Here is a 23,145-nt window from a genome sequence, read left to right as displayed (position 1 = left end):
GTGATGTAATGGGTGTGAAGGCAGAGTGAGGGCACACTCGGCACGCTGTGATGTAATGGGTGTGAAGGCAGAGTGAGGGCACACTCGGCACGCTGGAGGTGATGTAAGGGGTGTGAAGGCCGAGTGAGGGCACACTCAGCACGCTGTAGGTGATGTAAGGGGTGTGAAGGAGGAGTGAGGGCACACTCGGCACGCTGTAGGTGATGTAATGGACATGAAGATGTTCCCGTGTACAGTAAACAGAGGGAGGTGCAATAAAATGAATGGGAAGTGAGTGGAATCTGAAAGAAACAAAGAGAGCCGGGGCTGGAGAGATGGCTCAGAGGTTAAGAGCATTGCCTGCTCTTCCAAAGGTCCTGAGTTCAATTCCCAGCAACCACATACATGGTGGCTCACAACCATCTGTAATGAGGTCCCCATTACATACATGGTGGCTCACAACCATCTGTAATGAGGTCCCTATTACAGATGGTTGTTAGCCACCATGTATGTGGTTGCTGGGAATTGAACTCAGGACCTTTGGAAGAGCAGGCAATGCTCTTAACCTCTGAGCCATCTCTCCAGCCCCAGACAGAATATTGTATACATAATAAATAAATAAATAAATAAATAAATAAATAAATAAATAAATAAATAAATAAATGTGTGTTGTTTTTTTTTAAAGAAAGAAACGAGAGAGCCAGTAAAGGCAGACAGAACACTAAAATGGTGCTGCGGTTGATACTGGGAACCCAGTCGGGTCTCAGAAGAAGCCTCCTGAAATTTTGAGAATAAAATATTAAGGAAGAGGGAAAGAGAAGAGGGACAGGAAGTGCTCTTCGGTTTGGAAATGATAAGGAGCCATCTTTAAATCTCAGCTTGGAGCTCAGTGCAGAAGTTAAGGCTAGAGAGAGAACACACAAAAGCTAGGATCCACAGAGTTAGAGGAAGTGGGACAGGAAGCCATCTTTACCATCCCAACGTTACCAGACAGGGAGCTGATGCAGAGAGAAGTAAGGAGAAGTAACCACAACCAGAAATAATCATGAAGCCAGGCTTGACGGAAACACTCAGGAGGAGCTCAGTGAGGTTGAGGGCAGCCTGGTCTATATACAGGCCAGCCAGGGCTACCAGAAAAGGTATACAGAAGGCACCTTAAATATTACCTACTCTTTTTCCTAATATAATTTACAGGGTGAGCAATTGTAAGTGACACCGTCAAAACAAGGGTACTCTTTTCTTTCTTGCATTTTGGCTTTTCGAGACAGGGTTTCTGTGTATCCTTAGCCGCCCTGGAACTAGCTCTTGTAGACCAGGCTAGCCTCAAACTCACAGAGATCCACCTGCTGCTGCCTCCCAAGTGCTGGGATTAAAGTGTGCGCCACAACCAGCTGGTTGAGAAAATGTACTCTTACAAGCGATTGTGATGAACTATAGAGTCTTCTTCCTGACAAAACAGATTACTTTCTTCTTTAAAAGTAACTTCTAAATATTTAGATAAAATGAGTGTATTTAAATTTCAACACAGCAAACACAATACATAGACCGCCTCCTTAAGAGCTGAGTAGATAGCTGTCAGCGAAATGCTTGCCACACAAGCCTGAGGATCAGAATTCAGATTCCCAGAACCCATGAGAAAAGCTGGGTACAGAGGTGCCTCCCAGGAATCCTCGCATCAGAGAGGCAGAGACAGGCTGGTCCCTTGAGCTGACCTAACCTAACTGATGAGCCCCAGGCCAGTGAGAAATTGTTGTTTTAACAAAAAAAACCAAAAAAAAGCTATCAGGACTTCTGATCTCCACATAAATGTGCAAAAGTATGCTTTCACCAACGAACACACACACACACACACACACACACACACACACACACACACGTTCACACTCAGAGAGAGCGAAAGATTACCTCTGCTAGCAGCTTTCCAAACGTTTTCCTCTCCAGGGCATACTTGGTAGCTTCGTCCAGAGCTCTCTGGCCTAGCCCAACAGCACCAGCAGCTACCTAGGACATTAGCACCGAGTGACACAAAAGTTGACACTGTTGTCAAGCCACACAACACAACACTACCTGTCTCAGTCAAGTGGTGTCACTGTGGTGGGGGAAGGAAGGAGCCCTGGGGTTTATTATTTTAATAAATAATAAAGGTAATGGCAGGGGCTGGGAAGGCAGCTAAGTGGCGGAGAGTGCATGCTTGGCCTTCAGTGGACCCTGAGTTTATCCCATTGCTGTGCAATAAATAAATAAATAAATAAATAAATAAATAAATAAATAAATAAATAAATAAATAAATAGGTCAAGTGTGAGGCTGAGGCACACAGCCTAGAGAAAAGTCATTACTGTTTAACCAGGGAGCCTTCCTTCCACAGACACATTCTAAGGGAGCGGCAGAATACACGGTGATCCACAATCAACTAGAATGATCAAGTCGGGGGTGAGCCTTCTGGAAATCTAGACAGTAGTTTAGCATCTGCTAAAATAGCTTCTATATTGAGCAGCAAAAGAAGGTGAAAAATATAGTACATGTAACAATCTCCTCTCTACCACCACTACCCCCCCCCCAAAAAAAAAGGCATGCAATGTTAAAATAAACCTCATTGAAAACCACAAACTCAAGGTCCCACAAAGATGATCAGCTTACTGTAGGTCTGGTTCTATCAAAAGCCCCCATCGCAATCTTGAAACCGGCTCCTTCAGCGATTAAAACATTTTCCTTAGGCACTCTGACATCTTCAAAGACGATTCCTCTTGTATCGGAGCATCGCTGGCCCATGTTTAATTCCTAGCAAGAAGATCACAGAAGAGCACCTAAGAGAGTCCCGGCACTGTCACAGTCGATCGTCCGTCCCTTTGTGCCTCTTTGCAGCCTGCTGTTCCTGTTCCAAGAAGTGAGCCTCCATGGACTAGGAGCACACCCACCTCTGCTCATCTTCTGTGGCTACCCCGAGACTATAATTCAGAGCTGAGTTGTGCAGGAGATCCCACACCTGCTAAGCCTGCCATGTTTCTGGATCTTTCTAGAATATGTGCCAGCCCCTGATCAAAAACAGTATTAACAAACTGAAAACAGCACGAGCCTAAAGTTCTACATAGCAACTTACCTTGTTCATGTCTGAAGGCCACCTTCTCTCTGTTAAATTATTTTGCAAACATAATCTTAGAGCCTGTAATCATCAGCAAAGTGATCTACTGAACAAAACATGGACTTTTCTTTCCTATTTTTGGGGGGCATTTATTTACTTTGTATGCTGTGGGGGAGCAGGAACCTGGCAATGTATAGTACTTGGTCCTTTACACCCAATGGCTTTTCATATAATTATAATAAAACCCAGTTTATATAAATTAGCCATAGTAAAAGGTTAGAGACATAGAACAAGGTCAAGTGTGGTGGCTCACGCCTTTAATTCCAGTGCTCAGGAGGCAGAGGAAGGCGGATCTCTGTGAGTTCAAGGCCAGCCTAGTCTACACGGTGAATTCAGGACAGTCAGACCTTGTCTCATAAAACCCAGAATACTTCTCAGACTCATCTCAAAGTACACAATTCCTAAGACAAAAGAAATTTACAGTATGAATCTCAAGGATTTATAAATTTATAAACATTTTAGGAGCTAAGTAGCTAATAATAAAAATATCTACACCCCCTCACCAGGAAGCAAGTCCCCAGGGGTAGAGATTTTTATCAGTACCTACTAGATACTGCATTCAGTAATAGATACTGATTCAGCTAGAGTTTTCCTAAGTAAGAATGAGATCAGAAACAATAAGACAACATCACTTGTCATTCCAGTTTGCCACTGGTAAAGTTCAAGTTCTGAGGCTCCTTAGCTGAGATGGGCCAGACTTGGCCCTGGGTCTGCCAGGAACCACCTCTCAACGGGAGAGCATGATCTGCCACACACACGCCAACCTCTGGGGGAAGCGTGACTACCCACGGTGCTCATTCTGTTATACACATGGTGTTGGAAGCCTATGTGTAAAGCGCAGTCTGCCGTCAATATCATCCCTTAAAAATATACCATAATATGGCATCAGAAATTGCACAGGCCAAAATCCTACGAGAGTCTGTTAGTAAAAGACACAATGTCAGAGACAGTCAGTAAATCATTTACTTGGACCTTGGTTTCTGGAGTCAGCAAACGGGCTGAAGTGAACAGCACACAAGGGCTCAGCCTTTAAATTTCCATGACCTAAAAGAGAAGCCTTGCCTCCTTTTTTAAGACAAAGAGTCTCGGTAAATAGTCTAAGCTGGCCTAGAATTTGTGATCCTCCTGCCTCAGCCTCTGGAGCACTGGGATTGAAGGCGTGCACTCCCTTGCCTGAAAGCTGTTGTGGGATAGGTGTACACTGTGAAGATGTGTCACTGTGATTGGTGAAATAAAGAGCTGAATGGCCAAGAACTGGGCAGAAGAGGTGGGGGTACTTCAGGGAACAGAGAGGACTCTGGGAAAAAGAAAGGCAGAGTTGCCAGCCAGACACAGAGGGGGTCGGAGGTGAAAATAAAGGAAACGCAAAAAGTCATCTTGTAGAACGTAGATTAAACGATATGGGTTAATTTAAGTTACAAAAACTAGTTAGGGACAAGCCTAAGCTAAGGCCGAGCTTTCGTCATTAATACAAGTCTTTGTGTCATTACTTGGGAATTTGCTGGGGGGGGGGGGGACAGAAATGGACTCATTACAGGCAGAAGTTATAAACATTTTACATCCTCTGGAGGGATATTCTGTTTATGTTTTAACAAAGCTTGCCTTGCCGGGCAGTGGTGGCACACGCCTTTAATCCCAGCACTCGGGAGGCAGAGGCAGGTGGATCTCTGGGAGTTCGAGGCCAGCCTGGTCTACAAGAGCTAGTTCCGGGACAGGCACCAAAGCTACAGAGAAACCCTGTCTCGAAAAACCAAAAACAAAAAAACAAAAAAAACAAAAAACAAAGCTTGCCTGAAGATCAGAGTGCTGAGCTAAGTCACTAGAGGCCAGGGAGACAGAGGCAGAGGGGTATCAGAGCTCAAGGGTACTCTGAGCTACACAAGATGGAATCTGTCTAAAAGAGAAGAGTTCACACAAAAGTGATCCCAGCACTTGGGATCACACGCCTTTAATCCCAGCCCTAGGGCGGAGAGAGGACTATAAGGCGGGAGGAGCTCAGTGGAGGAGTCTGGAGACGCGGCCTGAGGAGAGGGTCTCCCCTTCGCCCCTTCGGTTTGAGCATTGGTAGAGGAAAGAACTCTCCAGTGCGTGGCCTCTCTGCTTCTCTGATCTTCAGCATTAACCCCTACATCTGACCCTGGGTTTTTATTATTAAGACCAACTAGAATTCACGCTCAACACATTTCTAAAGAGATCTGGACATAAGAGCAGAGTCTATAAACACTGCAAGTTGGTTTAGCTATCTGTTTTATATTAACAATCAATTCAAATTCGCTTTTTCAGCTCAGCCTGAGGAGACCAGTTCCGACATCTGACCAGGTAATCTGAACCTTTCCACGTGGGAGGAAGACTATTTGTTCAGGTAACTTTAGAACTCTGGCTTGATCTCCACAGTTCCTCCTTTGTCATAGCTGCAGGCCCCATCGCCAACAATTTTCTTTAAAATCTCTGCTTTGCACAAGCATTTCAACCAGGGTTATAATCTTAAGTCATACGTGTAAGCTCTCACCTGGACTTCTAACGATATTCCTACAATATCTCTCCTTTGATGTGTGGTCTTTTAAGCTCTCTGTGGCTAAGACACAAATTATCTGCACACAGAGACGGGATATACAGACATGCCACTGCCTTTCTTACTTAACACGCTCTCCCACCCCACTCCCACCAGGACACAGACGGACATCTTCATGTTTCCAAGGTACAGCTGCTTCTGTTAATGCTGTTGGATTGTGGGTAATCCATCTACCTCAAATGGCTTTACCTGTCCTAACCAAAGCTTGTGCCGAGTCACTGGGATGGAGGAAGGAGTCCTCTGAGAGACCCATACTCTATGGTGAGGCAGCAATCATGGCAGGCAGCCTGGCTTCTCTCCACAGCTACAGCCATCATGAATGTGTTCTGCACAAACGGCCCATCTGGGGTTGGAGAGGTGGCTCAGAGGTTAAGAGCACTGGTTGCCCTTCCAGAGGTCCTGAGTTCAATTCCCAGCAACCACATGGTGGCTCACAACCATCTATAATGAGATCTGGTGCCCTCTTCTGGTGTGCAGGCAAACATGCAGGCAGAACATTGCATACATAATAAACAAAATCTTTAAAAAAACAAAAACAAAGGTCCTGTCATTCAAAATGACTTGAAAGTTTTTAGTGGCATACAAACTATGTCCTCAATATCATCAAGACACAACTCAACTTTTATTACAACTTAAAATATTTTCATTAGCCGGGCGGTGGTGGCGCACGCCTTTAATCCCAGCACTTGGGAGGCAGAGGCAGGCGGATCTCTGTGAGTTCGAGACCAGCCTGGTCTACAGAGCTAGTTCCAGGACAGGCTCCAAAGCCACAGAGAAACCCTGTCTCGAAAAACCAAAAAAAAAAAAAAAAAAATATTTTCATTAAAGGAAAGAAATAAGAATTTTGGCATTTACAATTGACATTACTCTTAGGGAGGCAAGTGTTGAGAGACACGCTGTTTACCTTCTTTCCGACATGGATTCCTGGGGTGTCAGCTTCCACAATGAATCCCGTGAAGGCTTTACTAGCAGGTGCTTTAGGATCTGGGTCAGAGCGCGCCAACAAGAAATACCTAAGGCACAGAAACCCACGATGAAGGCAATAGTGAGGATGAAATCTGTCTCGGCTACCTGCCCGACAGCCCCCAGCATCACCACCCCCACTTAAGAGCAAAGGAAATGAACTCGCACAGATTCCAGTTCCTGTGGCCAGACTTTTCAACTACCTCTTTCTCAACTAATGGGTATTAACTTTAGGGTGAATATGAGCTATTAGTGAAAATCCCTGCAGCCAAGACAACATGAAAACAGAACACATGTGTAGGAGCTGAAATGCTCCTCGCGAGCAGGTCTTTATTTTTAATTTTTTTTAAATTTTTTTTATTTTTTTGGTTTTTCGAGACAGGGTTTCTCTGTGGCTTTGGAGCCTGTCCTGGCACTAGCTCTGTAGACCAGGCTGGTCTCGAACTCACACAGAGATCCGCCTGCCTCTGCCTCCCGAGTGCTGGGATTAAAGGCGTGAGCCACCATCGCCCGGCTAAGCAGGACAAGTGATCCGTAGAATGAATGGGCAGGACTCTGGCAGCTGTCAGGGTGGTTCCCAGGGGCAGCAAATCCAGTGCACACACTGTACCTCAATTACTAGGGATATTTACAGGTTTTCCCATAGAAAGATTGAGAAATACAGCATAAGAAAGGAAAATCCCCACATCCAAACTACTTTTCCATGTATCGTGATACAGATTGTTTTTTTTTTTTTCTGGAACCTTCACAAAAGAACAAAAAGTCATATGGCTTGAGTCCAAGCTGAGCTTTGGACTAGTCAGTCCTAGCATTGAAGGAGAGAAGAGAGCAATTGAGCATTTTAGTCTTCCTTAAGCAATAAATTAGTTTTTATGCTAAAAAAACCAATAATTTGTCAGTTTATCACTGAGTATAATTTTACGTGGTAGTAGGAAGAGACAAAATTATTTTCTAATTTCATGACTCACTGAACTTGTCTTCCCCAGGAAGAATTATAATGGTTCTCAAAACTGTGATTATTTAATTGCATTATTATATTTCCCTTAGCTTGTTCAATTTTCATGGCTTCTTTACTTCTTTATTACTTGCTGATGTGGTGTGAGGGTACGAAATGATGCTGTTTCTGGTGGATACTGAATCAGGATACTGAATGTAGTACCGGCCTCATTAAGGATACTCAAAGGGACTGGTCAGAATAAACAGTTTCCAGATTCCTAATCCCAGCCCTGACGCCTGTGCACGATAGGTGTTCATTTTGTGAGCAGCACAGTTCCCCATGGTGGGATGCTTTCCCACACTGCACATCACATAAATCTACTGCCGTAGACTCTTTTTAGAGTCGGCTGTGCTGGGTCAGACCTGTAATCCTAGCATTTGAAAGTTTAAGGCAGGAGGATCACCATGAGTTTGAGTTCAGGCTATGTTCCACAGTGACTTCTAGACCAGCCTGAGCTACAGAATGAAACTGTGTTCAAAACAACACAAAAAAAACCAAAACATAATTCCACCCTAATCTCCTACCCATGGCTTATGTATCTGAATGTTCAGTCACTGGGGAGTAGAATTGTTTGAGAAGAATCAGGAGGTGTGGCCTTGGTGGAAAAGGTGTGTGTAGGGCCTTGTTATACAGGCCCATATTTTTACATGGTGTGGCGACCAGAATTTTAGACCACAGGTTGTACCTGCCACACAGAAGGTGGTCACCTAGTCTTTTGAGAATAACTGAGGCCATCCTAGACAGAGGGTCAGGATATGCTAATGTCGCTCTGCTCCTTTGTACTTAGGTCGCTTGGGAAAGAGGTGTTAATTCCGGCTATGTGACAGAGAAGCCAGAGTTATAGCCGTGACCTAAGTCCCACTACCTAGAAAACAAAATGCTAATAAAATCCCCCCTCAGTTTACATTTTGGTATAAAAGCTGTTTAGAGAATAAACGCTGATGATATTTCAGGATGTGAACTCAGGATCTCATGAGGGATCCCTGAAAACTCCCTCCCGATAAAGTCATGTGAGGTATGCCTCAATTATTCCCACGCCTCCCCTCTGGTCCAAGAAATAATTTATGGTCTGGGCTGGCCACGAGACCACGACAGGTGTGGCCTTGCTGGAGGAGGTATGTCACTGGGGGTAGGTTTGGAGATTTCAAAAGCCTACGCCAGGTCCAGTTTCTCTGTCTCTCTGTCTCCTCTCTCTCTGCCCTGCCTGTGGATCAGGAAGTAAAGCTCTCAGCTACTGCTCCAACACCATTCTTGTCTGCTTCCCACCAAGATGATCATAGACTAATCTTCTAAAACTAAAAGCAAGCCTCCAGTTAAAGGCTTTCTTTTGTAAGAGTTGCCTTGGTCATGGTTTCTCTTCACAGCAATAGAGTAGTAACTAAGACATCCCCTAAACCCTGCCTTAAGAAGTCTTCTGTCGGGGCTGGAGAGATGGTTCAGTGGTTAAGAGCATTGCCTGCTCTTCCAAAGGTCCTGAGTTCAATTCCCAGCAACCACATGGTGGCTCACAACCATCTGGAATGAGGTCTGGTGCCCTCTTCTGGCCTGTGGACATACACACGGACAGAATATTGTATACATAATAAGCAAATATTTAAAAAAAAAAAAGAAGTCTTCTGTCATATAATTACAGTAATAGACAAAAACCCTACTTCCCAAGACAATGCATATGGGCCCTATTATTGGACAGACTGTTCTTAAAATGAACTAGAGTTTCTATCATTCATTAATTCTTAACTGTCTTCCTAAAGTAACCATGCAAGCCTACTCCATTTGATCTTAGTCAAACGGTCAAGAAGGTACCTACCTACCTACCTACCTACCTACCTACCTACCTACCTACCTTTGAGTCTCTCAGTAAACCTTTGATATTCCTGTCTTCCAAGTGCTGGGACTCAAGACATGTGCCACTGTATGCAACTCTGTTCTCTTTTCCATGAAACATAATTTAAAATTTAAATTCTAACCGTATTCCAAATTAACCCAGACAAAATGTTTCTGAGCATGTTTCAGAGGCTTCCCATAACTAACTGCATCTGGATCCTTTCTGTCGGGACGTATCTTAGCTGTGCTAGCTCCAGGCTGGCCTGTACTCCTGTTCCCTCAGCCTGGAATCACTCGGCCCCTCATCGGCCAATCCCACCAAATTTATAGTTTATTAAACTTTCTTCTTTAACAAATGATCAGGTATTCTTCTTAATATTTTATCTATATTTATGTAAATGATTTTTGATGTTTAATGGAACTTTATGTAATTGTCTTTACACCTACATATTTGGAAGTTTTAGACGTCGCTCACCTCAACTACTGCCCTCTTTTGTGCATAAACTCAGGTTTTTGTCCTAAATTTTTGAGGGGGTCTCATGAGCCCAGGTTGGCTGGAACTTTCTATGTGGCTGAAGAGAACCTTATACTTCCTGATCCTTTTACCTTTGCTCCAAGTGCTAGAAATACAGGAGTACATGACCAGGAATGGTTTGGTTTTTATTTTTAGATGATACAGAGGGTTGAACCCAGGGCTTTGTGCATGCCAGGTAAGGTCTTTAACCACTGAGTTATCTCCCTGGCCTCATGACTCAAGTGGTTTTTTGGGGGTATAAGGGAGCAGTTTTGAGACAGGGTTTCTCTATATACTAGTCCGGGTTGTCCTGGAACTTGCTTTGTAGAGCAGGCTGGTCTTAAACTCATAGAGATCTGCCTGCTTCTGCTTCCTGAGTGCTCAGACTAAAGGAGTGTCCATGGCTCCCGGTCCAACTCAAGTTTTAAGAATGCCTCTGTGGGGGATGGGCACCACAGCATAGTCTTTACCTGGTGTGCACAAAGCTCCAGGTTCGACCTGAGAACCACAAATCCACGAGAACCAGAACAACATCCTACGAATATCTTTGTGTTTTTCCTGAGAGTTTTATTTCCTGAGGGAAACGCCAGTGTAGATGGGGCAGGGGCAGTAAAGCCTTACTGATAACTCAGTGAGATTAGCTATTTTTACTACACTTTACACATTAGACTTCTTAAATTAATCTGGAAGGAATAGCCCAGGGGCTTAAAATAGTTACTGCATCACTGAGTTATTTATATCGTCACATGAACCTTCCAGTTTCAAGACCACGGCTTGCTTTAGCTGAGACACTTAAGAACAGAAGAGGAAAGGGAAGTCTCGGAAGACACAGTGGTTAGGAACTGTACCAGTTGGCCTTCCCTCCGTTGGTTATCCACATCTTCTGGCCATTGATGATATACTCATTGCCCTTCTTCTCCGCTCTGGTCTTAATGCCTGCCACGTCAGAGCCTGCTGAGGGCTCTGTAACACAGTAGGCCTTGAACATACGGACACGAGGAAATAAACGTTAATTATCACATGGTGAATGCCTGGTGATAGTATCATTTTGCTTGTTTTGTGGTGCTAGGAAAGAACCTAGGTTCTCAAGTGTGCTAAGCAAGGGTTCTACAGTGAGCTATATCCTAGACCCTGCATTTTGCCTTTGAAGGTAGCATTATAAGTGAATGTCTAACATTACAGGTTTGTATGTTGTGAGATATTTGCTTACACTGTGTGAAGATGCATCTTTGTGACTGGTTTAATAAAAAGCTGAACAGCCAATAGCTAGGCAAGGAGCCTTCTGAGAGAGACTGGGGGGAGAGAGGGAGAGAAATCGAGAGGCATGAGAGAAAGGCCGGGGGACTGAGGGGAAACAGGAGGAACAAGATGGGGGAGTGGTAAAAAAGTGAATCAAAACTTAGATTAATATAACTGGGTTAATTTAAATTATAAGAATTAGTTTAAGAGAAGCCTAAGCTAAGGTCAAGCCTTCATAACTAATAATAAGTCTCTGTGTTATTATTTGGGAGCTGGCTGACAGGACAGAGAAAGACTTGTTACAGTTCTTAGAAAACCAAATAAATTGCCCAAATGTTAAAATATTTAATATGTAAATAAAAGTAGGCACAGGATACCAATAAACTATAGGAAATATTAAAATACTAGGTATATTCAAACAAATTCACTAAATTCAACTTAATATAAACTGATCTATTTGAATAGTCATTTAATATTTATGACGTAGTAGGCTATAAAATCAGATAGTAAAAAGGCAGCCTGCCCTTGAGATTTTCACAAGGAAACAGGGTAACCATGCTAAGCGTGGCCATTAAACACCAGCTTCCTTGAGATGCTTAAGTCAAATCTCACATAGAAAGGATATTCTGTAAGAGAAGAAAGAAGGGAATATGTACGCTCTGCAGAAGTAACTGCATGAGATGAGGACAGAAAACAGGACAGGGCTGGGAACAGAGCCTGGTGTGCATGAGGTCCTGGGTTCAAGCCCAGGCAGCCCACAGACCGAGCAGGGGAGGCAGGAGGGGCAGGAGTCCAAGGCTGGTCACACTCACACACATTATTGGCTGCTCAGTCATCCTCCCCAGGTACTTCTTCTTTTGTTGCTCATTTCCAGCAAGAATCACAGGCATTTGCTACCAAGGAAAATTAACATTAAGACAGCAAGATGTTTTATTAGTTATGCAGCTTCAGAAACACAGTCCAACAAATGAAAAAGAACTATCTTCCACCCAGAAGGAGTGAATTCAAAGAATTGGCATTCGCTCTGAACTAAGAAGCTACCGAGCAAGAAGCCACGTCTACCACTCTAAGCTCCTCACGTTATAGGCAGGCTCGTGGGCAGTATACAACCATTGACAACAGTAAGATGCTCACAGATTCAACTTAGGATATGGGACGCAGTGTCTATGAGCAGATGCTCAGTAGATTTCAGCGCAGTAAGTGGGCAGCAGGCCACTAGGATGGCTTCTGAGCCACCTCAGGCCTTGCCCTTGCCTGAGACCTTCCAAGGAGGTTGTAGTCCAAGTGTCCAGTTTCCTCGCAATGACACCCAAAACTCCAGTCCCGGAGACAACAGAACCACCATGATCGGTCTGGGCAATCATATCTCCAAGCCAGGCTAGCAAACAGTTCCTAAAGTTTAAACTAACTTTACTGTTGGCATCTCATTAACAGCCCAGGCAAACAATTAGCATGCTCTTAAATTATAATTTTACTTATTTTGTATGTATGTGCACATGTGTGTACATGTATGTCTGCATGTGCCACAGGTCACTTCTGGAGACCAGATGACAACTTGGGAGAGTCAGGTGTCACCTTCTACCACAGGGGTTCCTGGGGGGGAACTCAAGCCGTTAGAAGCCTTTATGCCCCGAGTCGTCTCACAGGGACCATTGTAAGGTATTTTCTTAGCAACTCACCCCCAAAGAGTTCGCCTCAATAGCAGTTTGCACCCCTGTGCACCCGTACGCCAGCTCTTCGGTAATTAAACACGCATCGAAAGTTCCCAGTCCAAGACCACCTGTGGCATGACGGTGTATGCAGAGCAGAAATTATAACACAAAGAACAACTCAGCAAACTCAAACCCAGCTAGACAAGGAAAGTCTCCCCAATGCAGGCAAATCTGAGTGCTCTAAATAGGGAAACAAAGGCAGAAAGTCACTGACCGGCAACAGGCATTTTAGGGGATGAGACAATTTCTGGTTTTTTGTTTTGTTTTGTTTTTTTTTTTAGTTTTGGGACTAAGAATGTGAAGGAAGCTTACCACAGTTCTCCGGAATGTGTGCATTGATCAAACCAAGTTCCCAGGCTCTCTTAATGAGGGGGAATGGGTACTAAAAGGGATAAAACAACACAGTTACACTACAGCCAATGGTAACATGATCTCCTAACAGCACGAGACTCTTCTCCCTACAAGGTGATACCCACTTCACCAGTTCTGTCGTATTCTGCCGCCACCGGGATGATTTCCTCTCTGGCAAACTTTCGAGCGGTTGCTTGGAATTCTTTCTGCTGTTCAGACAACTCTAAAGGAAAATTATTTTGAGAACATCAAGAGGAAGTCAAGTTGAAGAAAGAAGCCCCATGAAGTTAGTATGTGGAGATTTATATTTATCATTAGACATGTTTCTGACCTCAGGGAGCAGCTTAAAGAAACAAGGCATGGTTTACTTGGTCAGCGTACAGTAAGAAAACTTGTTTCAAAGACTTATAGAAGAACACCAACACCATAATTCAAATTTCACTCTTCCTTTAAACTCCAACACATTTAGGAATATAAGTTCCCACAAATAAACTGGTAGAAAGGATGAGAAATTTCCCCAAAATAATAATAAAAACTACATAAAACCCTCTGTATTACTAACAGGCAACATTCAAACAATCCATTTACCACAAAATAAAACTAGTTATTGCAAAATGAACGGGATGACTATTGTCTGGACCCCCCAGGGTAAATGTAGATTGTCAATTACATTTTCGTAGTACCTAGTGTTTGGATGTGGGTACATCGATGTGAAACATGAGGCTGGAGTGTAGCTCATTGGTAGAGCACCTGCCTATCCTGTGTGAGTTTCTGGGGGGTGTTAAGGGTGGTATCGCGGTTGCAGGCAATTAAAGGAAGAGCCAAAGCACAGGAGACTGAGCCAGGTGGAGTGGCGCACACCTTTACAGGCAGCACTCGGGCAGCAGAGGCAGGAGAGAAAGAGAAAGTGAAGACCATGACTCCAGCTTTCATTTCTATGGTGACCTGAGAGGTAAAATGTCAAGGAAGGACCAAGTCTCAGTGTTAAAGGAGACAAGGTACTGATGAATACTGCGTACTTTAGTCAGTAAATATATATTAAATAAATACACAGCCAGACACCATGCCAAAGTAAGGTCTTCCTTTAAAATGACCGGCATGCTGTTTTTATGCTGTATCATTACTAAAAGTGCGTACAATTAGAAACAAACAAACAAACAAACAAACAAAAAAAGAGCAGGAGACTAAGGCAGAGAGGACGAGATTTCCCTGCTACGATGATGTCTCAGCAGAAGAGGCCTTGGAGCTTTGTTCCAGTGTTTTCTTCTGGTTTTTCAAGTCAGGGTTTCTCAGTAGCTTTGGAGCCTGTCCTGCAGCTGGCTCAACAAACCAAGCTGGCCGTGAACGCACACAAACCCTTCTGCCTCCCGGATGTTGGGATTAAAGGTGTGTGCCACCACCGCCCAGCTATTCCAGTGTTTTCTGAATCACAGCTTCACTTCTAGGGTTGGAGACAATTCCTGACAAGGCCATGGGCTGGTCAAAGGTAGGAAAGGCGGCCAGCACTTCACTATTTGTTGGCGAAATGCTTTCATGTGACTGATCTTGTCGCAAACCTCACGTCTCCTCTATCCCTCAGCAGCAGACCGATGGGCCCGAGGTGGTCAGCACTCAGTCAGAGCCTCACAAGCTCCCTCCTAGATCCCTCGACCTCCCTCACCCTCAGGCACTCAGCAGGCTGTCACGATCCTTCCAGTGCTACCTGATATGTAGGAATTTGTCTGTAAAAAGCTGCACGCCTTTAATCCCAGCACTCGGGAGGCAGAGGCAGGCGGATCTCAGTGAGTTCGAGACCAGCCTGGTCTACAAGAGCTAGTGCCAGGACAGGCTCCAAAGCCACAGAGAAACCCTGTCTCGAAAAAACCAAAAAAAAAAAAAAAAAAAAAAAAGCTGAGAGTAGATAGCAGAGTAAAGGGGGCCATCTTCAAACGCCAACTGATCCAATCTGCTATCCTCACATCATTTGAAAAGTCTTTGTTTAATTCTGGTTAGTACATAAATATTATATATTTATATGTTAGATATATAATATTATATATTATATTATATTCAAATATAAAACCAATAACCCCAGAAAGCTACCTAGGAGAAAGGTACAAATTTGAAGCAAAAGACCTTTAGGGGATGAAGGACCCTAAAAATAGGATATATTTCACATTTTTGACCTGAATGTTTCATTTTATAAAAAGGAAAGAAAACCCTTGCTTCTTGTCTCTCCAATATTGCATTGCTTCTTGCTCTTAGGTCTGAGAATGTCATGATTCTATCAAACTATAGCTCACATAAATTAGGCCATTTTTTTTTTTTTTAGCTTGTTACAACGTCCAGCACTGAATCCAGGAAGTGTTTCGAGAAATATTTGTTAAGCCAGGTGTGGTTGCTCACACCTTTAATCTCAGTACTTGGGAGGGAGAGACAGGCAGATCTTTGTGAGTTCCAGGGCTGCCTATCTGTCTACATAGAGATTTCCAGTCCAGCCAGAGCTATGGAGTGCGAGTCTGTCTCCAAGGAAAAAGAAGTATTTGTTACATTTAATTTCTAAGTTGAAGATAATTCCTGTATATTGGTAAATATTCGCTCATTTGGGCTATCCATTTGGGAGAGAAAGAGGAAGAATAATGTACACACAGCCTGTCGACACTGCTGGATGGATGTATGGCGTGTACGAACGGAGATCATGATGCCATACAGCAGATGTGAACCATCTGTGGGTGGTGACGGGCTCTACCCATGGACAGACATCATGTTTACAAACACACATTTTCAGATCAAAGGACAGGACGTCACACATACCAAAACTAAACCCTAATCCCGGCTCCTTCTTGAGAGACGCTTTCGTGTGTTGCGCTCGCCACTCAAAATGAGAAAGACTTCTTAGGACCTGGAAAAGACAAGTGTATTACAAATACATCTGATCAATTAAGTATCAACAGATGAACGAATGCTGGCTAGGCCACTGAGGTGTCTTGGGGACAAAAGTGCTTACGGTGTAGGCTGGCGACAGGCGTGTGATCCTTAGAACTCACGAGGTGGGAGAAAACTGACTCCCACTAGTGTCCTCTGACTTCCACACCTGCTCTGTGTACGCCGAAGAGTTCCACACAGACACACCCATGTATGAATAAATTATCTATGCTGGCCTCCCAAAGTGAGCACAGCATCTCTATGGTCATATTCAAGACCCATGTTTTTATAGTCAGTACCAAGCACTTTAAGAGGAGGGCCTGCAATCCCCTGGATCTGGAGTTATGGATACTTGTGAGACACCCAACATCAGTGCTGCGAAGCAAGCTTGGGCCCTCGGCAAGAGTCGCAAATACTGAACAACAAAAACAACGAACAAGCAAAGAAACCATAATCAGTTGTGTGTGTCGCAGAGCATAGATTTTTGCTGCCGTTGTTTGTTTTGCTTTTGACACCAGGTCTCAGTGGTAGCCCTAGCTAACCTGGAAACTCACTTGGTAGATCAGATTGGCCTTGGGCCCCCAGCGGTCCACCCACCTCTACCTCACAAGGGCACCACGCTAAGCTCTAATAATCCGGTTTGCGTCTGTTTTAGGACAACTTCTTTCAAGGTAATTGAGGACGGCTACAGGCCCACTGTGCAATCCAGGCTGGCCTTGGGATCCCAATTCTTCAGCCTCCACTTCTGAGACTGGATGAAGATCCCCACTCTATAAAACTAGTTGAGGGGGCTGGAGAGATGGCTCAGTGGTTAAGAGCATTGCCTGCTCTTCCAAAGGTCCTGAGTTCAATTCCCGGCAACCACATGGTGGCTCACAACCATCTGGAATGAGGTCTGGTGCCCTCTTCTGGCCTGCAGACATACACGCAGACAGGATATTGTATACATAATAAATAAATAAAATGTAAAAAAAAAAAAGATTTTTCTTAAAAAAAAAACTAGTTGAATACTGATACTAGTCATTTAATTAGGGTGGGCCCAATTAACACAGGGGCCTGCTCATTGATTGTGCAGGATGAGCAGTCCTGTGTGCATGCGTGTGTGTGTGTGTGTGTGTGTGTGTGTGTGTGTGTGTAGAGGTAACTTAGTAGAACAAAGTAAAGAACAGCGCAGGGTTAAGAAGTTAGTGTCCCAACACCAAGTCCAAATTTCGCAAATGCCTATCTTGGAACAGTTCCAAATACACAATGTGTATTCACCTCTGGAGACTAGGGCTCACTGTTAGTGGATAACTGGGGATTATTAAACAATATAGCCCGATTTGAGGGCTGCTTGGAAAGCAGCAGGGAAGCTGTGAGCTTTGGCCAGCCTGGACGACAAGGTGAGACCCAATGTAAACAAGCAACAAATAGGATCTTCTGAAATTCTAGTCAAAATAGTGTTGATTACGCCTGGCTCTCTGCCAACAACGAATTCCAAACATGGGAACAATAGTAACTTTAGTCCTCAAATCTGCAACAGCACAGCTAAATAACAAATTTCTTAGAAATTTAAGGCTTGGTTTTACAGCAGTGTGGGAAAACAGATAAAGAAACGTGCATTTTCTGATTAGGTATGGGGTTGGACTTTCCTTCATTTGTCCTTGGAGGTACCAAGAATCCTTTAGCTCTGTTGTCAGAATTAAAACTAATTTAAAAAACCCTCCAATTTCTGCTTTCAGAGCCTATTAATTTGTATTGTAATGGCCAGGGAGGAAAGGCAATCACTACGACAATAGAGTCATTGTAAATTCTAAAACTACATCTTTTGAGGTCAAAGGCTATTTTAAGTGGCATAAGTGGACGTCTTGTATGAATACATCGATAATATTTAAGATATGAAAGGTTTAGTTTAGTTAGTGACTAAGACAGACTTCAGAAGACAAAACGCTGAAGTGTACATACAGGTTTCATGAAGTTTCTTCTGTTTTTTGGAAGAGTGCCTGAACATTCCAGAACCACAGGTGCACTAAACCGATTCTGTCTGCAGCAGCCACTTCCCTTTCCTTCAATCAGGGCTAACCCTGGGTTGTGCACACCCAGGACCAGCCTGTCTGGGTCCTGACATCTGTTTACACCCGAAGCTGCAGACCAACACACAGTCTGATGCCTTCCCGGGTGGGATTGTAGTGAGAGTTTTCTGCAAGTCCCCTCCGCCAGAACACGGTTCTGACACCGGGTTCCCACCAAGTTTGGGAAGGGTGGATAACCCAGAGAACTATCAGCCCCTTCCTGGCTGAGCGTGAAGCAGGTCCAGAGGTGGGGTCAGCGGCGCGGGTTGAGGCCCGCAGGCTCCCGCCCTTCCTCCGGCCGCGTAGCAGAGCACCGACCCTCCCGATCCCGGCCCGCACCCAGCTCACCCCGCAGCCTCTGCGGAACGCCGCTGCCATGATGACTCCTTTCAGCCGGCTCAGACCACTGCAAGGCAAGGAACTAAGGTCGGCGCAGTGGGGGCTCGCCCACAGGGGGCGTGGCCAGGAGACCGGGGCGTGGCTTCTGCGGGGCGGGAGGATGGAGCGACCCTGAGCAGGCCTACCGGATCTTGGTTCTGAAGGCACCGAAGTTAGTGAGGGGATTCAAGGGGCGTGATCTGCCCCTGCAGAGGGCGTCGGGGGCGTGGTCATGCCAGGAGAGGGCGGGGCCTTGAAGTTTGGCGCGCCTGCGCCCTTCCCGCGGCCTGGCCCCAGCCCGAGCTGCTGTCTGCCTCCTGTCACCCGAGCTCCCAGCGGTCGCGTCCTCTCGGGAGGGCTCCCCGAGGGTTGGACCCGAATCCAGGCCAGAGGGCACGGGCGGACGTTTACTGTGGTCAGCTGTGACCTTTACTCAGAGAGTCACATCCAGACGAACTCTTGTACTTTGTGACTTCTATGTATAAAGTGGCTTCTAAGGCTGGACTAGAGCGAAGGGATGCCCGTGCTTCGGAAAATTTAAATTCTCAAATCCTCTCTGCCTTGCCTGTAGCGTTCTCACACACACACCAAAGCCTGGGAACGGTAAGTGGATTCCATTGTGAGATAAATGGTCAGAATTATAAGATTAATCTTTCAGTAGTAATAATAACAATAGTAACAACAATAACAATAGTTTTTCCTGAAAAATTGTCTGATAGTTGTAAGAGAACATTCCAGAAAAGAAGGCCTTCCACTGAATGGTCTGCAGGTCTGATGAACTGTTTAGACCTCCCATTGTGGAAGGATTAGAATGCTCCGCATCCAGAGTCGTGTGTGTGATCTAACAGCCTTGTGACCCTGAGGTAAATCCTGTAGACTGTACAGACACACACCTACCTCCCATCAGTCAAGAGGCTAAGAATGCTGTCAGATAACGTCTGAAGCCTGTCGTGGAGACTCCGTAGTGTTTCCACTGAGGCACTTTTAAAGTATGCCTATCTACGTAGGATTTTCTCTGTTCTGCTTCCATTAAACTTCTTAACATTGTGACTGCGCTGGAATGTGGGCTCCGTCCCCAGACAGATGTTTTAAAAAGCATGCCCCTATCTCTGGCACAGTATGCTCACTTCACATGATCTGTACATTCTCCCTCAGAAAGGAACACCGTGGTGTGGCTAACACACAGGATTTGAGTGGTTAACACGCTTATGCAGAGTTAATCAGGAGTTAGGCCTGAAGTTAAGAAGACAGATACACAGGAAGGCACCCAAACAGACTTTTATCCTCTTGAGGCAAAGTGAGGAGTTGAAACTTTCGGGTAAGAACGGTTTCTAAGAGCTTGATATGTTGTCTCAGGATTAATTTGAACACAGCACCCCAACTCTGAGTATTCATACAGCACATTGTCTTGTGAGGCCCTTGTCACACTTGTCTGAACTCTTATTCTCTACTGTCATTTAGCATCCAGTTACAGTCAATATGTTTATTTCTCCAGTGTCTTTTACTTGTCATTTGTTCTCAACGCAGAATTCTATAAATGTTTTCCCATCTCAGGTTGCTTTTAATCTCTTTCTTTAAAAAGTCTAATTAATCTCCTCTCAACAATACTATTTTTTTAAAAAAAAATAAGTTTATTTATATCTGTGTATTTCTATGCACACTGAGACCAAAAGAGACTACCAGATTTCCTAGAATTTGAGTTACAGATGTTGCAAGCCCTGGGCCATGTGTGCTGGGACCCAAACTTACGTCTTCTGCAAGAGTGGTACACGCTCTTAACTGATGAGCATCATCTCTTCAGCCCCCCTTTGTTTTCCTTTAAGAGCTCAAGCCACTTATTTTGAAACATGCCCCATTTTGCGTCTCTGGACCTTGTATGCTCTTCACGTTGCAAGCTACTAGAGGACTGAACACTTCCTGTGCCATTCATGTGGCTTGACATTAGGAAGCATTGATTGTCACGTTTGTCCCCCGATGATAAGTTTAGTGATTTGACAAAAGTGGTGACATGCTAGTTCATTCTGTGGCGAAGAGTTTCTTTCTCCTTGACTAGTCAGAAGTAAGTAAGAGATTCTCTGCCAATTCAGTAAGCCAGAGCAGTCAAATTTAAAAAGTATAACCACTGTTGAGCAAAGCAACTCCCAGGCCGATTCACTGATCTCAGAGATCAATGACAGGGAAGTCGTGTAAGGCCAGGAGGATTTATAGGTGACACATTTATGATAAGCCAAGTGTTTAGGGGGGACCGTGGGCAGCATCAGGGGAGGAAGATGCAGTAGCCTCCAAGAATGCAGAGCTGGGCTTTTGGAGCCTTTCGTTTGTTCAGAGACTCAGAGCAGATGAGCTTGGAGAGAGAGAGAGAAAGAGAGAGAGAGAGAGAGAGAGAGAGAGAGAGAGAGAGAGAGAGAGAGAGAATGATGCTCCAACTGCACAGTAACCACAGAGCTATGTCCCTAGCAAGAGTAATATTTATACCCAAATAAGTGCAAAGTATTTATGTCTGCAGAAACTGATAAGGAGAAGATAACCACAGTGGTAGGACAGTTATGAATATGAGCATTCAAGGTGGGCCTCAAGCCTATAATCCTAGCACTCCAGAGGCATGGGTTGGTTCAAAGGCAACCAGTTGTTAAGGCCAACAATCCCAGCTAATCAGGGATATGAGGTAAGAGGTTGCACAGTTCAAGGCCTGGACAACAAAGCAATGATAAGGCAAGCCCGGGCCACTTGGACAAGACCTGTGCGTCAAACATAAAAATTACTAGACAGCCCGAGGACATAGCTCGCTGGTAGAGCGCTTGCCTAACATGAATGCAGAATTAGGTTTAAGTCCCACTAATTCTTAAAGGAAAGAGAGGAGAGAGCAGAGAACAGACTGCATCTCCAGTCTTCGTAATTGATGCCACTGTTGACCTTGCCAATGAAAACCCAAGCATATGATGGGTAAAGCTGCTGTCTGTAGAGCAAAGGTCACACTTCAAAACTGTTAACTATGCCTTGAACACTGGATTTAGTGGGAACTAATGCTTAGTGACTTTTTTTTCTCTTTTATTTAACATGTACAAGGTCCTTAGTTTGACCCCTAGGAAAACAAAACAATACCCCCCCCCCTTTCGGTGTGCGGTCCCTGATGATGCAGAAAGCAATTCCCTCCAGGCAACCCAGTGGCAGTTAAAGGAGCGTGCTACTTGAGGGCCAAGGAGAAGACACCTATGTGCCCCAGGACTGCTTTTATGGAGTCTGTATATGCACTTGGCAATGTTACAGATGATTCAAGTATAGCCTCTTCAAGAGCACTGAGTCTATCCTTAACCCTCTGTCTATTTGCTCCTGGATCATTAAAGCAACACTGACATTTTTGAATAATTGATCAATATGAAGGGCAGTATGTACCTCTTTAACTAAGGGTGTAGCTGATAATGCTATTTCTATGAGTGCAGTGATACCCAAAATAAGAGCAGCTACAAAAACGCTTAACCCGCTTAAGAGCCAGAGAGACTTGGTACATAGCCTCTATCCCAGGATTAGAAAACCAGGTACCATTAATAGCTACAGGTAAAAGCAGATGAGGAGGTTCTCACAAGATGACATAAGTGTTCTTAGAAGAGATTGTAAGACAGAAAGAACACAGTTAACACAATGAACATGAAAGACCTTGTTAACATCAGCTCCAAGAAGCAAGTCTCCCGAAGTCCCAGAAGACAGAATGGAGAAGGGAGCTGCCACGGAGGCCGAGGCTGGAGCACAAGGACTCTCCACGGAATCAGGAAGAGACGTTCGTCACTGCTGGAGAAGTTGGCCCTGCGGTTTGCACAGGACTTTCTCCTTTGCTTTGCTATCAGTTTCAGTGCACGGTCTGGTGAGAGGGTCTGGAATCCAGATTGGTGACTCGGTAACCTGTGGGAAAACACGAGCACATCCCCTCCCGGAGGAAAGCAAACTACCTGGCCCTTTCCATTGCGAGGAGAGGACATCCTTCCAGCGTACCAAAGGAAAGGCTGAACCTGCGGGTTCCAATGACGTGGCAGTGCAGACAGCCCCTCATTATTTCTGTTAAGAAAATCTAAAACAAATAAGGAATGTGATAGGATAGGATGGGGTGATGAGTGAGTCAAATCCCCTGCTGTTAATTTCTGTATTTGGGTTTTTAGTAACTGATTTGAGCACTCTGTTATAGCTTGTCCCTGAGGATTGTAACGAATTCCAGTACCATGTTTAAGGGAAAACTGAGCACAGAATGCTGCAAAGGATTTTGATGTGTAGGCTGGACCATTATCTGTTTTAAGTTTTGGCATTCCCATAAAAGCAAAAGCAGCAAATGGTTGTTAGAACATGTCTTTAAAAGCTTCACCAGTGTGGGCGGTTGCAAAAGTAAGCCAGAGAGCATATCTACACAGACATGGACAAAAGAGAGTTTACCAGCCGGGCGATGGTGGCACACGCCTTTAATCCCAGCACTCGGGAGGCAGAGGCAGGCGGATCTCTGTGAGTTCGAGACCAGCCTGGTCTACAGAGCTAGTT

The 23,145-nt window shown here is 44.6% G+C and overlaps 1 protein-coding gene and 1 non-coding gene across 2 annotated transcripts in view; one reads left to right on the top strand and one right to left on the bottom strand.

Moving 5' to 3' along the window:
- Acadm (acyl-CoA dehydrogenase medium chain) overlaps positions 1 to 18,703 on the bottom strand; it is a 24,125-nt gene extending 5,422 nt beyond the window's left edge. Inside the window, exons 1-10 of the mRNA XM_005357469.3 lie at positions 18,595 to 18,703; positions 16,085 to 16,172; positions 13,417 to 13,514; positions 13,253 to 13,322; positions 12,908 to 13,008; positions 12,041 to 12,121; positions 10,838 to 10,968; positions 6,596 to 6,704; positions 2,618 to 2,758; positions 1,885 to 1,980 (exon numbers count right to left, since the gene is read on the bottom strand). Coding sequence (XP_005357526.1) covers positions 1,885 to 1,980; positions 2,618 to 2,758; positions 6,596 to 6,704; positions 10,838 to 10,968; positions 12,041 to 12,121; positions 12,908 to 13,008; positions 13,253 to 13,322; positions 13,417 to 13,514; positions 16,085 to 16,172; positions 18,595 to 18,624 — 945 coding nt within the window. The 5' untranslated portion in view covers positions 18,625 to 18,703. The remainder of the gene's footprint in view (positions 1 to 1,884; positions 1,981 to 2,617; positions 2,759 to 6,595; positions 6,705 to 10,837; positions 10,969 to 12,040; positions 12,122 to 12,907; positions 13,009 to 13,252; positions 13,323 to 13,416; positions 13,515 to 16,084; positions 16,173 to 18,594) is intronic.
- Positions 14,290 to 14,432, top strand: LOC113457280. Its single transcript, XR_003377905.1, has one exon. It is a non-coding gene; the product is annotated as a small nucleolar RNA SNORA15 (small nucleolar RNA).
- Positions 18,704 to 23,145: the final 4,442 nt, after the last annotated feature.

This window comes from Microtus ochrogaster, chromosome 21 (assembly GCF_000317375.1).
Source record: "Microtus ochrogaster isolate Prairie Vole_2 chromosome 21, MicOch1.0, whole genome shotgun sequence".
Taxonomy (NCBI): Eukaryota; Metazoa; Chordata; class Mammalia; order Rodentia; family Cricetidae; genus Microtus; species Microtus ochrogaster.
The sequence above is the reverse complement of the archived record's forward strand: the minus strand, read 5'-3'. Positions and strand labels throughout refer to the sequence as shown.